General features: G+C 40.3%; 1 protein-coding gene across 2 annotated transcripts; it reads left to right on the plus strand.

Moving 5' to 3' along the window:
• The first annotated feature begins 1,509 nt into the window (after nt 1-1,509).
• lrp10 (low density lipoprotein receptor-related protein 10) lies at nt 1,510-12,995 on the plus strand. Of its 2 annotated transcripts, none has more exons than XM_042511869.1 (10): nt 1,510-1,554; nt 3,207-3,374; nt 3,548-3,580; nt 4,293-4,437; nt 5,082-5,275; nt 5,393-5,958; nt 6,659-7,095; nt 7,991-8,185; nt 8,722-8,851; nt 10,223-12,995. In XM_042511869.1, the coding sequence occupies exons 2-10, from the start codon at nt 3,326-3,328 to the stop codon at nt 10,883-10,885; spliced, it is 2,412 nt and encodes an 803-aa protein (XP_042367803.1). In that variant the 5' UTR covers nt 1,510-1,554; nt 3,207-3,325; the 3' UTR covers nt 10,886-12,995. The 2 variants fall into 2 exon arrangements, with proteins under 2 accessions (XP_042367803.1, XP_042367802.1); XM_042511868.1 differs by lacking the exon at nt 1,510-1,554 and adding an exon at nt 1,616-1,849.
• The last annotated feature ends 645 nt before the right edge of the window (nt 12,996-13,640 follow it).

A 13,640-nucleotide genomic window follows, 5' to 3' on the forward strand; every position in this document is an offset into this window, starting at 1 on the left:
ACCTTTTAAAATGGAAAATATTTGCACAATCATTTTTGGATTTTCCAGTGAGAGACAAGAACTGGTCTACATGCAATTTTAGGTATTTTTAATGCGGTGGAAAAACCTCATCAGACCCACATTGATATTTAAAATAGGACAGCGGTGAGAGAAGTTTGGAATCCTTTTGTAAATGCAGGACTGCACTTAAGTAAAACACATACACAGAATAATTTATATGTACTAAAACACGTCATGTGTAGGTTGGGGGTGTATTAGGAGACAATGGATCCCTGGGCACCTCTCCTATAACAAGACACTCAGACTTTGTGGTAGTTTTGCATCGTTTTGTAGTCACCATGTGTGTCTTTTTGTGTCCTTTTTCTGTCTTTTTGTGTCTCCTCATGGTTATTTTGTGTCACTTTGATGGTTGTTTTGCACTTTTTTGTAGTTATTTTGTATCTCTTTGCATCTTTTTGTGTCCCTTTGTGGTCATTTTGAGGCGCGTATCAGTAAACTGTTTATTGTTGTTTTGTTTTGTCTTTTCATTACTTTAATGTCTTGGTTTCATCTATTCATTTCAGTTTTGCGAGACGGCTTTTGTAAAGGGATTATTCTAGTGAATAAAGTTGTACAACCACAACAAAGGCCGAGTCTTTTTAAGAAGTCTTGTATGCAGTGGTGTAATATAATTCAGTACGTTTACTCAAGTACTGTACTTGAGTATGAGTTTGATGTACTTGTACTTAACTTAAGTCAATTCCTTTCATGCCACTTTATACTTTTGCGTATCTACATTTCAGAAGGGAAAATTGTACTTTTTACTCGACTACATTTATCTGACAGCTTAAATTACTTTACAAGTTGAGATTTTTGCATTAAGAGTTGATAAAATATGTTTTGTTATAAATTAAACTACCAAAAAGTTAATACAAGTACAGCTGAAATTATTAGTTGATTAATCAGTTAGCCAGTTGACAGAAAATTAATTGTCATCCACTTTGATAAACATTAAAAGTATTTTTGTTACTTTATTTTATTTTATTTTATTTTATTTTATTTTTTCTACATTAGGTTTTAATTCTTTGGGGTACATTTTGCTGATTAAACCTTTTACTTAAGTAATTTTAAATGAAGGACTTTTACTCACTTTAACAGTATTTTCACAGTGTAGTATTAGCACTTTTACTTAAGTAAGGGAACTGCATACTTCTACCACCACTGCTTGTACGCTCCTACCCATAAAATGTATAAATATCTACCACATTTTTTTGTGAATTAAATTTATGTTGTATATTTATATGAACCAACACTGACACCTTGTGTTGAGAAATAAGAATTTCACATTAACTCGTTTTACACATTAGCCGCCATATATTATTATATGTGGGAATATATAAATGTAAAATATTATAATAAAAACTATAAATATAAAAATAAATATATAAAACGTCTAATGTGAAGAAAAAAGTTTTATGAATGAAATAATACCCGTTAAGCCCCGCCCCTCCCGTCATGCGCTAAAACACACGGAAGTAGATCAGAACTTGTCAACAAGAGAGGCCGACTGACATGGTAACGTTGTCCTCTCCTTTTTTTATCGTTTATTCGTGGGTTTTAGCGCGTCTGGCTCACATTTTGTGATTTATTCGGCTACTTAAACTCTTCTTGTGGTTCTCTGAAACATTTAATTTGGGTGTCGCGGCTTAAAAAAAGCGTTTTAACGAAGACAAAAGTCAGGATGTTAGCCGTTAGCTCGACGGGATGCTAGCTGTTAAAGCGCTTGTGGCTGAGGACGGCTGCTCGCTCCTTCTCCTTCAAACCGAAACTATCCAATAACGTTAACTTAAGACGTTATCTACACTTCGAGGTAACTAATTTAGGATTTACGTGACACGTACTCGAGATCCTCATAGTTTTACTTTACTCGAAATACTAGGATAACTATTTCAGTGGCGATGATTTTGTCTCGGAAATGCTAGCGTCCCTGGCGTCATTGTTGAGAAGATTATAGGAAGGAAGTGTGTGTTTTGTGCGTGACTGTGTGTGTGTGTGTGTGTGTGTGTGTGTGTGTGTGTGTGTGTGTGTGAGGAGACACAATGTTCAAGATCAAAATAACGTCAACTTCAAAAGCACTGACAGCCATATCCATATGGTGTTTTCCTACCAGGGTGTATATAACAGTAATCGATGATTATGGATATTATTGTGTAGCCCGGGCTATTATTTGCTTAAATCACTAAAGTTAGCAGGCCTAGAGGTTAAAGTGAAAACTGTGAAAAGTCTTTTAAAAAATTACCTTAAAAATTTGCCAAAATAAAGAAGAACAAACTCTAAAAATGAGAAAGTAAAAAAACAAAAAGAAGCAAGAAATGATCTAGAAAAAAAAAAATTAAAATAAATTTGTAAAATAATTTAAAATATATACTTTTCAATATAGTTTATGGGATTTCTCTCCCTTGCTTCAAAAAAAGATCTCTGTAATTGTCTCTATCTTAACTTGTTGTGTCTGAACATTGGCTCAGTATTTATTTGCGATCATAGAAAACTACAAATAATCCCATTTCATACACATTTTTCTTTGGAAAGAATGATTTAAATGATTTACTCAATTATTATCATAACAGTTGACACTTGGTGTTCTAGCTACTGATTAATCAACTAAAAGACTTAGCCTCGTCTTAACTGTGACATTAGCAGTTTGATGTGTTGGATGGCTTATTTGTTGTTAGTGTTGTAGAGTAATAGCACAGTGAGGCTGTTTTATTATTTGTTTAATTATTATCTTCATTTGATATCATGCTTTCCAGCAGGAGGTTTTGCTTACAAAGTTAGCATCAACAAATATATGTAGGACTGCAATTAATCAAAAAATAATCAAACCTGCAACATGGCTAAGTTCAATATCCACATCAAATGTACAGTGTGTCACAATATGTCATTATAAACAAAGCATTATGGTGCTACAGAGATGCCTACAAATAATATTTAATGTAAGGGAACTTGCTTTTTTAGTCATGAAACTACAGCAAAAATCACATCCTCATTTTAATATTTTTTTCCAGTGAAAATCAAATGCAGAAATGACCATTTCCACTAAGATTGTGACTCTGTATCTGTCAAAATAACCACAATATGATGTTTTTACATATCATACAGCCTGAGTTTTATTGTTGACAAACAAATCTAAAATGCTTTATTTATTTTTCTGTTCTTGCACTTTTCAGATGAAGTCTTCCTGAACAAACCCCCCAAAATGGCGCATCTCTGACATTTTATTTTTACCCTTTTAAAGTCTTCAGTTGTTATATAATTTGCAACATTTCTGAGGAAAAGCATCACCACAATGACAGTCACTTACAACCTTTGTGCCCTCCTAGCTTTCACCATAACAGGTGAGTGAATACACTTGAATCTGTGAGTTTAACTGTTTGTGTATCTGTCTGTTAATGTTTATCAAGCAAAGGTCATGTTTGCATTTCTCATGTCTTATAACATTCATGATTTATCAGCCTCGGTGATAAAACACCTACCTGACTCGTTCTGTTTCTGCTTTTTTTACGTGCAGCGTTCAGTCGTTTGGAGCCGGCTCTCAGCTTTGGTAAGAGACGAACCCGTCAGCTTTTCCTCATGTTGTGACCTTGGATGAACGATTTTTTGATGTCACTTTCTAGATAAATATGTCTCTCTAACCAACAGTGTGTCACCAACATGCTAACATTAGATGTCACCCTCAGCAAATCATATTAACCCTTTGAAAACTAGAGTGACATCACTTTTCTTGTGCTGCTTTCAGGCGGCTTTCAGTTTTTAAACCTTTGAACCATGAGAAAATTGGATAAACAACTTAGCATTTATGTTTATTATTTTAATTTTTTAGTACCTTTTCTTGACAGTTTCCTTTAAAAAAACAACTTTTTTAAAAACTAATTTCCAGGTAATATATTTTATGTATTTTTACTTATTTATTACTTATTTTTGGGTCATTTCTTCATTTGTTTCTAATTACCTTCTTCCAATGTGTTTGAAAGAAGGAAAGCCGATTTGCTCATGTTTCCGAAGCTTAAGCTTTAACTTAATTTGTATCTGTGTCACACTACTTCTCTTAACACTTCTTATCAGCTGTGTAACACTATTATAATGTATCGGTGGTTTGAAATTAAGGTTGAAACAAAAATAGTCAGACTGCTGACATTTTCTGCCAACACCTCACAGGTTTAACGTCACACGCTTAAAGCTTCAAACACAGGGACTACTTTGACTTCTCTTAACCATCGGCCCTCTGTCTGTCCATCTGTCTGTCCGTCTCTCAGCCCGCTGCGGACATTCCCCCCAAATCTTAGACAGCAAAGTGGGAGAGATCAGGAGTTCTGCTTACCACAGCTGGTCGTACCGCTTCGGCGCTACCTACGACTGCTGGATCATCAAGGGCTCAGAAGACGAACCAATCGTTCTTAGGTAAAGGCACCATGGGACAGTATTCCCAAGATCATGAAATTCCTCGAAAAGTTATTGAATTAGAAAATGTTTTCAATCTCTGGGAATGATTTGGAATAAAGAGAATGTTTTGGAAAAGTTTTGAATATGCGTTCTTTTGAGAATTGTTTAAAATATGTTGATAAAAATTCCCAAACGTGTCTAACGTTATGCCGAATCTGGTCCTTGTTACTAATTTGAAATCTGTTGACAAAAATGCATGTTATTCCATATTCCACATGACATTTTTGCTTAAATGCCTGTCTAGTCACACTGGAGCAAGAGCCTCAATATTGCGCTTATGATGACTATATGAGCCTAACATTACCTATTAACCGTTAACTTGACTCTTTATGGATAAAATAATTAAACAGGGAGGTTTATTTTAAAATGAAATTTTAAATGAAATGCATACGGATGATGAAACTTGATCACATTCATGCCAAAATCATGTAAGCGTCCAATATCTCCATAAAGCCACCTTTCTCAGTTACTAGCATTGCCCATCATGTGCTTAGAGATGTTAAAGAGTCTCACTGTAATCTAAAAAATGCTGCCTCGTGTCTGAGTATTTTTATGCAACTGAGATTTTGTGTTCACTGATTTGACTCTAAATTCGTTCTCAGCTTTTCCCAGTTTTCAGCCCGGTGTAGGAAGGAATGGGTGTCTATAAAATCATCCGCTGGCGGCGAGCCGTTTGTCCTTTGTGGCTCCAAGTTGCCGCAACCAATGGAGTTTCCAGGGGGGAATATCACAGTGGTGCACCACTTCCTCCCGCATCAGTTTCCTGTGTCGTCTTTCCTGTTGAGCTACGCCAGAGGTACGTTTTTGGAACATACAACAGTAAAAAATGAATATGGTGTTTCATTTTTGCTGCAAGTTTCAGTTCTTGTGAAAAGGTGGTCTTAGTGATCCCCTTCTGCTTCCACACCTCCAGACTCTGGTGAATGCCCAGTAACGTCCTTTGAGTGCCTGGGCGGACGCTGCATTCCTCTCTCCTGGCGCTGTAACGGCCAGGTGGAGTGTCTCAGTGAAGGTGCAGGCCTCGGCACAGATGAAAAGGGCTGTTACCCCGAAGAGGAGACCCCAGAACCCCCAAAGTACGGCAGCACGCAATCAGAAGAGGCCAAAGTAGAGGCGTACACAGAGAAGAACTACTACAGGGACTTTGAGAGACAACATGTCGCAGATTCAGAGTCTGATCAGTGGCCGCTGATGAAACCGATTGAGGAGGACGCCAATCTGGATCAGGAGCCTCAGAGTCGCAGGGAGCCCGTTGTGACGCCCACTCCCATCGAGTGGCCCTGCGGAGGGCTCCTCCAGACCTTCTATGGCACCTTCTCCCCTCCAGCCATCCGGGGCCCTGCGATGCTCTGTGTGTGGACTCTGGACCCTCAGGACTCGAGGCCGCTGAGACTGGACCTGCAGCAGCTGGTGCTGGGACCCGGGGACAGACTCACCGTCTACAACAGAGAGCAAGGCAAAGGAGACGTGATAAAAATAGTGAGTTTCTGTACCTGAGATAATGTGTGACATTTATTAGAGCAGGAATACAAAACTCGCTTTCCTTTAAGGCCACTTTTGCAAAATGGCCGGAGACCTTTTAGGACATTTTTAGGATTCTAGGGTATTTCTTGGATTTTAGAAATTTTCAAGGATTTATGACATTTTAAGGATTTTAGGATGTTATTAGGATTTTCAGATGCTTCTAGAACTTTAGCATGTTTCTAGAAATTTTAGGACATCTCTTGGATTTAGCACCTTTTCAGGATTTTAGGACCTTTTAGTGATACTACGATATTTCAAGTATTTTGGGACTTTTATAGGATTTTAGCACATATCAAGGAGTATAAATGTTTCTAGGATTTTTAGATAGTTTTAGGACATTTTCAGGACTTAAGCATGTCTCGAGAAATTTTAGAACATTTCTTGGATTTAAGAATATTTCTAGGATTTTGGGATGCTGTAAGGATTTTAGGACATTAATGGGATGTTTTGATGCTGTTTTAAGCCCTCTGGCACCTTACTGAAAAAATACAAAAACAATTCCCAGTGTGAATCACTTTATTTTTATTGTGAATTAGAAAATGGCTGAGGGGGGCACCTAGCACCTCATTGAGAGCCAGATTTGGCCCCTGAGTATCACTGTATTAGAGCCTTCATAATCACTCTTTTGTTAACATGATGTTCCCTTTATCTTCAGATCACCAGCGCCTCCAATTACAAATCTGTCCAAGTTGAATCCCACACCGGCCTGTTGTCGATGACATACAAGACTCTCCCTGGCTCGGAGGGGAGCGGCTTCAACGCCACGTTCCACGTTGGGACCTACTGCCCGCCGTGGGAGGGCCGGTGTGGCGGAGCGGCTGGAGGTTGCTTTACCCAGGAGCAGCGCTGTGACGGGAAATGGGACTGTCCTGAGACGGGGAAGGACGAGGAGGGTTGCAGGGGCTGCAGTCCGAGCCAGTTTGCCTGCGGAGTGGCAGGGCAGAGACCGGTGGCGTCCAGTCACTTTGCTGGCAGGCCGGTGTGCTACCCGGTCACGGAGAGGTGCAACTACCAGCTGTACTGTGCTGACGGCAGCGATGAGAGGGACTGCACCGTGTGTCAGCCAGGGACCTTTCATTGTGACAGCGACAGGTCAGTATGTGACGGACTGTTTATCTCTTTAGCTCAGAGAGGACGCTTTTTGTTTTTTATCTTTACCTTAGAACAGCCGTTGACAAATAATCTCACTTCAACATCCATTTAGAAAGTGTACTAAAAGTTCATTTTTACCGTTGAAACTGTGACTGAGCAACATTCTGTCTTAAAGGTCCAATTAGTGGCTGCTCAGCTATGGTTGTCTGGTTTTATAATGGTTGTTTTGTCAAATGACGTAAAATGGTTTGTGTCTTCACTGTGGTATCAGTGTGTAGGCGTGTCTTGGTTAGAAAAGGAGTGTGTGAGTCAGAGGGTGTGTGCAGATTTGTCACCATCTAAGAGTTGAGATTGACTTTTCTAATTTTAGGACCTAAATTCTGCATTTACTGTTTACTGAGTAAAATGTACATTATCTTCAGCTGTAATGATTCTTAAAACAATTCACACTTTAACTTATATCCAGCTTGTTGAAGTGTGTTACGCTGAGAATATTCTTTGTTTCTGTTTTCAGTATTTTGTTTGATTCTGTTTTGGGAATGCAGGGCCCAACACAAACTTCTGAAAGTAGTCGTCAGGCTTCACACTTCCACAAAGTTTCATTAAATTGGGCCCAGTGGTGTTTCTGTAATCATACTGACAAAAAAGCAGAACACAAAACACTGCATGCTTGGCGGAGGAAATAGATTATATCAGCTACAACATATAACATCTGTCAGCACAGATATGTACACTGTCACAGTGTCTGATCATGTGCCATAAGGGTTTAAAATTGTGGTTTTATGATAATTCTTAATAATAAAGCTTCAGGATGATGTGGCTTTGTGTGAAACTGAATCTCTCACATTAATTGTTGTTTCACTAACACACAAATGGCCCATTGTCTCGTCTGCAGGTGTGTGTTCGAGAGCTGGCGCTGTGACGGCCAGGTGGACTGTAAGGACGGAACAGACGAGCTAAACTGCACCGTCATCCTGCCCCGCAAGGTCATCACCGCGGCAACGGTGGGCAGCCTGGTCTGTGGGCTCCTGCTGGTGATCGCCATGGGCTGCACCTGTAAACTCTACTCGCTCAGGACCCGGGAGTACAGGTAGCTATTTCTGATACCAGTTTTTCTTTATCATGTTGTTGCAGTTCAGTTCTAATACTAAAGCATTTTTTTAGTCATTAGCTTTTGGAATAAAATTTTGCTTCTTTGATGCAACAAAGTAGGGATTTAATTGTGATTTAGAGTGATACAGTTGTGCTAGTAATCTGAAGTTTGTTTTACTCACTACTTGCTTCAGTTGTTGTCAGCACGACCGGACAAGACCTCTGCAACACACAGCAGAGTGTCTCACAACACAGCCAACACACTCCATACTCGGCTCTTTATGATCAGAGAAACGATAAGTGCCAGGGTGTTGTAAACGGTCAACTTCCCACGTGCAGTTTGTCTCAGCTGAAGTGGGTTATGTCATGTGTTCTCCTCTTGAAACTTTTTTCACCACAGAATAAAGCAATCCTAAAACAAAAAAAAGTATGTGGTGTGAGATGTTAATGGTAGCTAGAAAGATAAATATAGTTTGACTGTATTATGGCAGCATGTGTGTGTGAATGCTGCTAAATGTGTCCCTTTTCTGGCAGTTTGTTTGCACCAATCAGCCGCCAAGAAGCGGAGCTGATCCAGCAGCAGGCTCCTCCCTCCTATGGTCAGCTGATTGCCCAGGGCATCATCCCCCCTGTGGAGGACTTCCCCACAGAAAACCCTAATGAGGTAAGACAAAAATAGACCATAAGAACTCATACTCAATAGTCTTTTTTTACACAGAGATTGTGCAATGACCACTACAAAGTCCCTTTTTTACACCGCCTTATAGACAGCATGTCGGCAAGTTTAACACAACCATAACAAACAAACCTTAAAAACTTTGGACAACTTTTGCACTTGCATTTTCATGAGACATATTATATTAACATATTATATCGTCGCTCTGCATTTGGGCAACCAGCTTTTTCTGTAAAAGCTGCAAATCAGTGGAACACTGTCTGACAGTGTGAGGAGCAGCAGCTCGACCAATGGTTTCAAATCCTCCTTGAAAAGACGGTACAAAGCTGCTCTGTACTCACTGACCTTTAACTCTTGATGTGCTTTTTGGTGTAATTTTACGTTGTATTGTCCGTCTTCTGTATATCACTGTTTATGATGTGCTTTTATGTGTGTCTTTTGACTGCAGAAGTGAATTAGCTCTAAGGTATAATTCTGGATGGTGCATTGAATGGTAGCATTTATGTTTTAAATTACACATGGACCCTTTTTAAATAAATAAAATTATATATAAATAACTTTTAAAGATGCTTTAAAGTTCAGGAGAACAGTGTCAGTATGAAAACACCACGACTCATCCACACAGAACTCACTTTAGTACATAGCGGCCCTTTTGTTTATCTGTCTTTAAGTGCGTGCGCTCCACTTTAGCAGCCGTTTTAATGTGCAGCAGTCTGTGGGCTGAAGTAGGAAGAGTGTTAAGATAAAGCTAATGTGCTGTTACCGGGCAGGTTCACACTAATGTGCTTTACTATTAGCTGGTAAGGACGGCTGAGGTAGCGGAGGTGGAAGGATTAAGAGTATAAAACAAAGCTCGCTCTGTCTGATGGGCGGAAGCGGAGCCACCCACTCGTTCTTAAACTTAGATAAATAAATAGATAAATATGGACGGATGTTGTGTTTCTTGTGCTGCATTCAGATGAGTTTTTACTTGCAATTAAACTTCTGATCAGAATTGTTTCGATTTCTCTCAAAAACTGCAAAAAAACAGTAAAAGGTGACAAGGAAATGATCTGAAAATTAGTTGATGGGATTATTGGATTGAAAAGGAAAATGTCCAGATAATTGTATTTATAATTATCTGAAGTGTATATTTAAAATTATGTTCCAGAAAAAAAGGCCTATACAAATCCTATGAATCAGTCTCAATAACAAATACTCAAGCCACGTAAACTTTCATTTGTTCGAAAAGGAGTAGGAAGAAGTACACACTTAATATTTGTACCACTATAGATACATTCACTTTCTACAGAAACAGCTTTCCAGATTTTAGAAGGCGTTTTAACTGTTTTGCTCCGCATTTCTTTTCACCCTCGTCAGACCTCGTCTCTGTCTCTGAGAGGAATCCTCCAGCTCCTCCGTCAGGACGCCGCCAACTCCCCACACCGCAGACGCAGACCCCGATTCGTCCGCCGGGCTGTTCGCCGCATGAGGAGGTGGGGTCTGATCCCCAGACCTCCCTCAAGGCCGAGTCAGGCATCCAGCTCCGGCCAGCAGCAGTCAGACGCCGCTCCCTCTGGACAGGAACCAGCTCACTCCACTCCCACCAGCTCCTCGTCGGCCGTGGAGGCGGTCAACCAGCCGGTGCCTCAGAAACTCGGCCTGCTGTCTCAGTCAGAGCAGCAGCAGCAGCAGCAGCAGCAGCAGCAGCAGGAAGCACCGCCTCCTCTTCTGCCGCTGCCTCTCCCGCCTGTCGCTTCCCCACCTCCACCTCCGTACGCTCCCCCAGCTCCAAGCCCGGTCACGCCCCAGACTCCTCCAGTCGCCGTCCCACCGAGCAGCCCCTCCCTGGCCTCCATCTTCCACACGCTGGGCCTGAGCATCTCCCTCTTCAGAGCCTCGCCCTCCTCCACCAACTCCATGCCCCTCTCCGCCTCCCCCTCCTTCTCCTCCTCTTCCTCGTCCTCCTCAGACGACGACGTGCTGCTTATCCCGCTGTCTGAAGACACCACATCAGAGGATGACGTGCCCATGCTCACCTGAATGACTCCCTGCTTCCTTTTATCTCCTTTACTCACTGATAAAAACTCAAACCCAGTCTTTCCACGTTTGTTTGAACTCGAGCACAGGCCACGGCGAGACTCACCCGCACTGTGCAAGTCTGGTGCCTTTTTGAAAATTGCTTTGAGTTGTTGGAATCAAGTATTTTAGCTTTTCTTTTTTTTTTTAAAAAAAAAGACCTCCTTGAGAAAGTTTGAAAGCATGGCTGACGTATGTTTGAGAGTCGGTGAGTATCGGACGTGCACTTACTTAACGCTAGGCTGCACATTGAAGGTAAACTTTTTGCACAGAAGAATCTTCCCTATCCAGAAACTGAGGCAGGCTACTGTCAGATTGAATGATTTAGTTTTTAGATGGAAAATATTATGTTGGTATGACTGCAACTGTGTGAATGCTTTTGCATTTTAAAGGAATAGTTCAGATTTTTGTAAGTAAGGTTGTATGAGGCACTCATCCACAGTCAGTATGTTACATAAAGCAGAGGTCGGACAACACAAGTCCAATTTGTAAAAAAATCAATATCAGTTTAAATTGAGCACTAAATTGAGAGTATTTTCACATTTTTATGCCAAATTTACACTGGATGCGGAAGTGCCCCCATGTGTTAATTGACACACAGCTTCCTGTCAGCAGTTGCCTGGCCTTCCACACCAGGAGCACATTTCTTTATGCTGTCAGCAGCAAATTTCCCTCTCTGCTCCTTTCTAATCACATGGAGAACTCTGTCCCTGCTTGTTTGTGTGTCTCTGGCTGTGTGTCTGAGTGTGTGTGTGTGTCTGTTCATCTCTCTCTCTCTGTTTAGACACGACTGACAAGCATTGTGGAAGCACTGGATGCATGATTTTCAGATCATGTGTAATCTGAAAATGCAAAATTTGGAAAATGGCCTAATTCTAAATATTTAAACAGATTATGCTCTCTATACAACTGATCAAATTCATAATATTGTCATTATTTGAATTTAAGGGGAATATTGGTTCACGTATAACTGAAGCCAATGTTATTTCACTGGTTTTCTCAGGCTTTGAAGAGAGCAATCTAACAGCTTGATTTTCTCATTGGAAGTCGCGTCTGACATTAAGGTAAAGCTATATACACTTAGACTGATTAAAAAGAATAAATTTTAGGTGGTCGCTGACCCCTCCACAGCAGGCAATTGCTTAACTTGCATGTCAGATTCCTCCTTCAGTTTGATGGGGTGCAGACTGTGTTATACTGTCTATGGACAAGTGCCTCATACAACCGCACTTAAAAACTGAACTATCCCCTTAAGTCTTACATTGACAGTGGAGTATGTTTGTAGATGTGGATTGTCTCCACATACTTCTGCCACTTGCATCGTGTTATATCAGATAATTCTACAAAATAATTCCCCCTATTTAAGTGCCTTTTGAGGAGTTTCCTGCAGATGGCTTGAGGAGATTTTTTTTCCTGAGATGCACACTGCACATCACGGAGGCACACGTTTTCTTCACATCATAGCACGCACCGACACATCAATGGCTTTACTATAACATGGGGAAAACATGCATGTACTCTGCAAGCTGGCAATAACTTTTTGGGACCCCTATTTTAGTGCACACCCAACATTTTGAGTACACACACACACAAAAGTGTACCCTCCCCAAATGAATGTATGTAATCTACAAAAAGCAAACGTGTCAAAAGACAATCTCTTTGGTGCCTGATTTTAGGATGTGTATGTGTGTGTAGTGTGCACGGAAAGATGAGGCGCCCCCACCGGTGATGAAAAGGGGCCCCTGAATTCACAAAAAAAAAACCTCAACTTGAATCTTTAACCCTTGAGGGGAAATCGATCATTCTGTCACGTTTTGACACAGACTTGTGGTGTGCCATTTGTATTATTGTACATTTTCCTGTGTTTTTATTTCAGCGAGTTACTTTTTTTTTTCTCTCTTCTTCAGTTGTTTTGCTTTGTTGAATGTATTAGGGTCGATGTGGAGTAGGCGGAAGTTTTAAATTTGCTATGTTATGAGGTAGATAAGAGAGAAAGTGATTTTATGGTTTATTAGGGTCAACTTCACTGTATATAAGTAAAAATGTGGCTGAGATTAAACAATTTGCACTTTTAGGTGTTGGGTTTTGTTTTTTTGTTTGTGTTTTGGTGTGTTGGGGGTTTATGGAGGTGAAAAGGCACCTGACGCCTCAGTCACAGATCAGTCGTTGCATTGTGCTTTGTATTTAAATATCCTTTGGAAATTCACAGACTCCTGAGAGAGCTCTGCAGTGGTTATTCTGGGAGAAGTTCAGATCGTCGCTCCGCTCTGCAGGATGGAGGACGAGTGCAGAGAAGATGAAGCTGTTTGCTGTTAAAGAGTGAGGTAATTATAATGAATTCTTTTGAATTAATGTATTATTGTTGCAGGAGAGTGATTTTTTTTTGGCTGAGATTCGCTCGATATTTAACTGCTCCTGCAGCGTTTCATGTCATTATTCTCCAGTCATTCAGAGTGGACCTCACTGGCCAAAATCTGCTCATAATAATCTTTGATTCGGACGACAATGGAACTTAAATGTGCTTGTAATTTATTTTTGTATTCATAGAAAGCAGCAATCCCACTCTGAGTCCAGCCCATTTCCTTGTTTTACTCAATTTCATTATCTGTCAAACATACACTGTTTAAATGCATATTTACTAGGGGTCGACAGATTATAGGGGCTGATATTTGGCATTTTGCCGATAATTGGCATTTTATTTTAATGATTGCCAATAAAA

This window comes from Plectropomus leopardus, chromosome 23, assembly GCF_008729295.1.
Source record: "Plectropomus leopardus isolate mb chromosome 23, YSFRI_Pleo_2.0, whole genome shotgun sequence".
Classification (NCBI taxonomy): Eukaryota; Metazoa; Chordata; class Actinopteri; order Perciformes; family Serranidae; genus Plectropomus; species Plectropomus leopardus.